The 337-nt window shown below is 70.0% G+C and overlaps 1 protein-coding gene across 1 annotated transcript in view; it reads left to right on the top strand.

The window, feature by feature from the left end:
• The window catches only part of HDAC5 (histone deacetylase 5), a gene marked incomplete at its 5' end in the record, with an annotated part of 8,334 nt that overhangs the window by 3,351 nt on the left and 4,646 nt on the right, over nt 1–337 (top strand). The window contains one exon of the mRNA XM_031065537.1: nt 23–157. Coding sequence (XP_030921397.1) covers nt 23–157 — 135 coding nt within the window. The remainder of the gene's footprint in view (nt 1–22; nt 158–337) is intronic.

Below are 337 nucleotides of genomic sequence, written 5' to 3'. Positions count from 1 at the left end.
GCTGCCCCACGGGCCCCTCCAGCAGCACTTCCTGGACAAGCAGCAGCTCCAGCTGGGCAAGGTGGGCATGGGGGGCACTGGGGGGGGCGTGTGGGGCACCGCTGACCCCGAAATAGAGCAGGGGGAGCAGTGCGAGCGGGGGAAACTGAGGCACGCGGTGGGAAACTGGGGAAGGGCTGGACAAAGGTGTGTGGGGTGGCTGGGGTGTGGGATGGATGCAGGGCACGGGTGACCCTCACTTAACCCCCGTGCCCCCCAGCTGCTCCCCAAGGGGGGGGAGCTGGCACGGCAGCCCCCCACCCACCCCGAGGAGACGGAGGAGGAGCTGACGGAGCAG

This window comes from Geospiza fortis, unplaced genomic scaffold (assembly GCF_000277835.1).
Source record: "Geospiza fortis unplaced genomic scaffold, GeoFor_1.0 scaffold674, whole genome shotgun sequence".
NCBI lineage: Eukaryota > Metazoa > Chordata > Aves > Passeriformes > Thraupidae > Geospiza > Geospiza fortis.
This window is presented reverse-complemented; position numbering and strand designations above follow the sequence as displayed.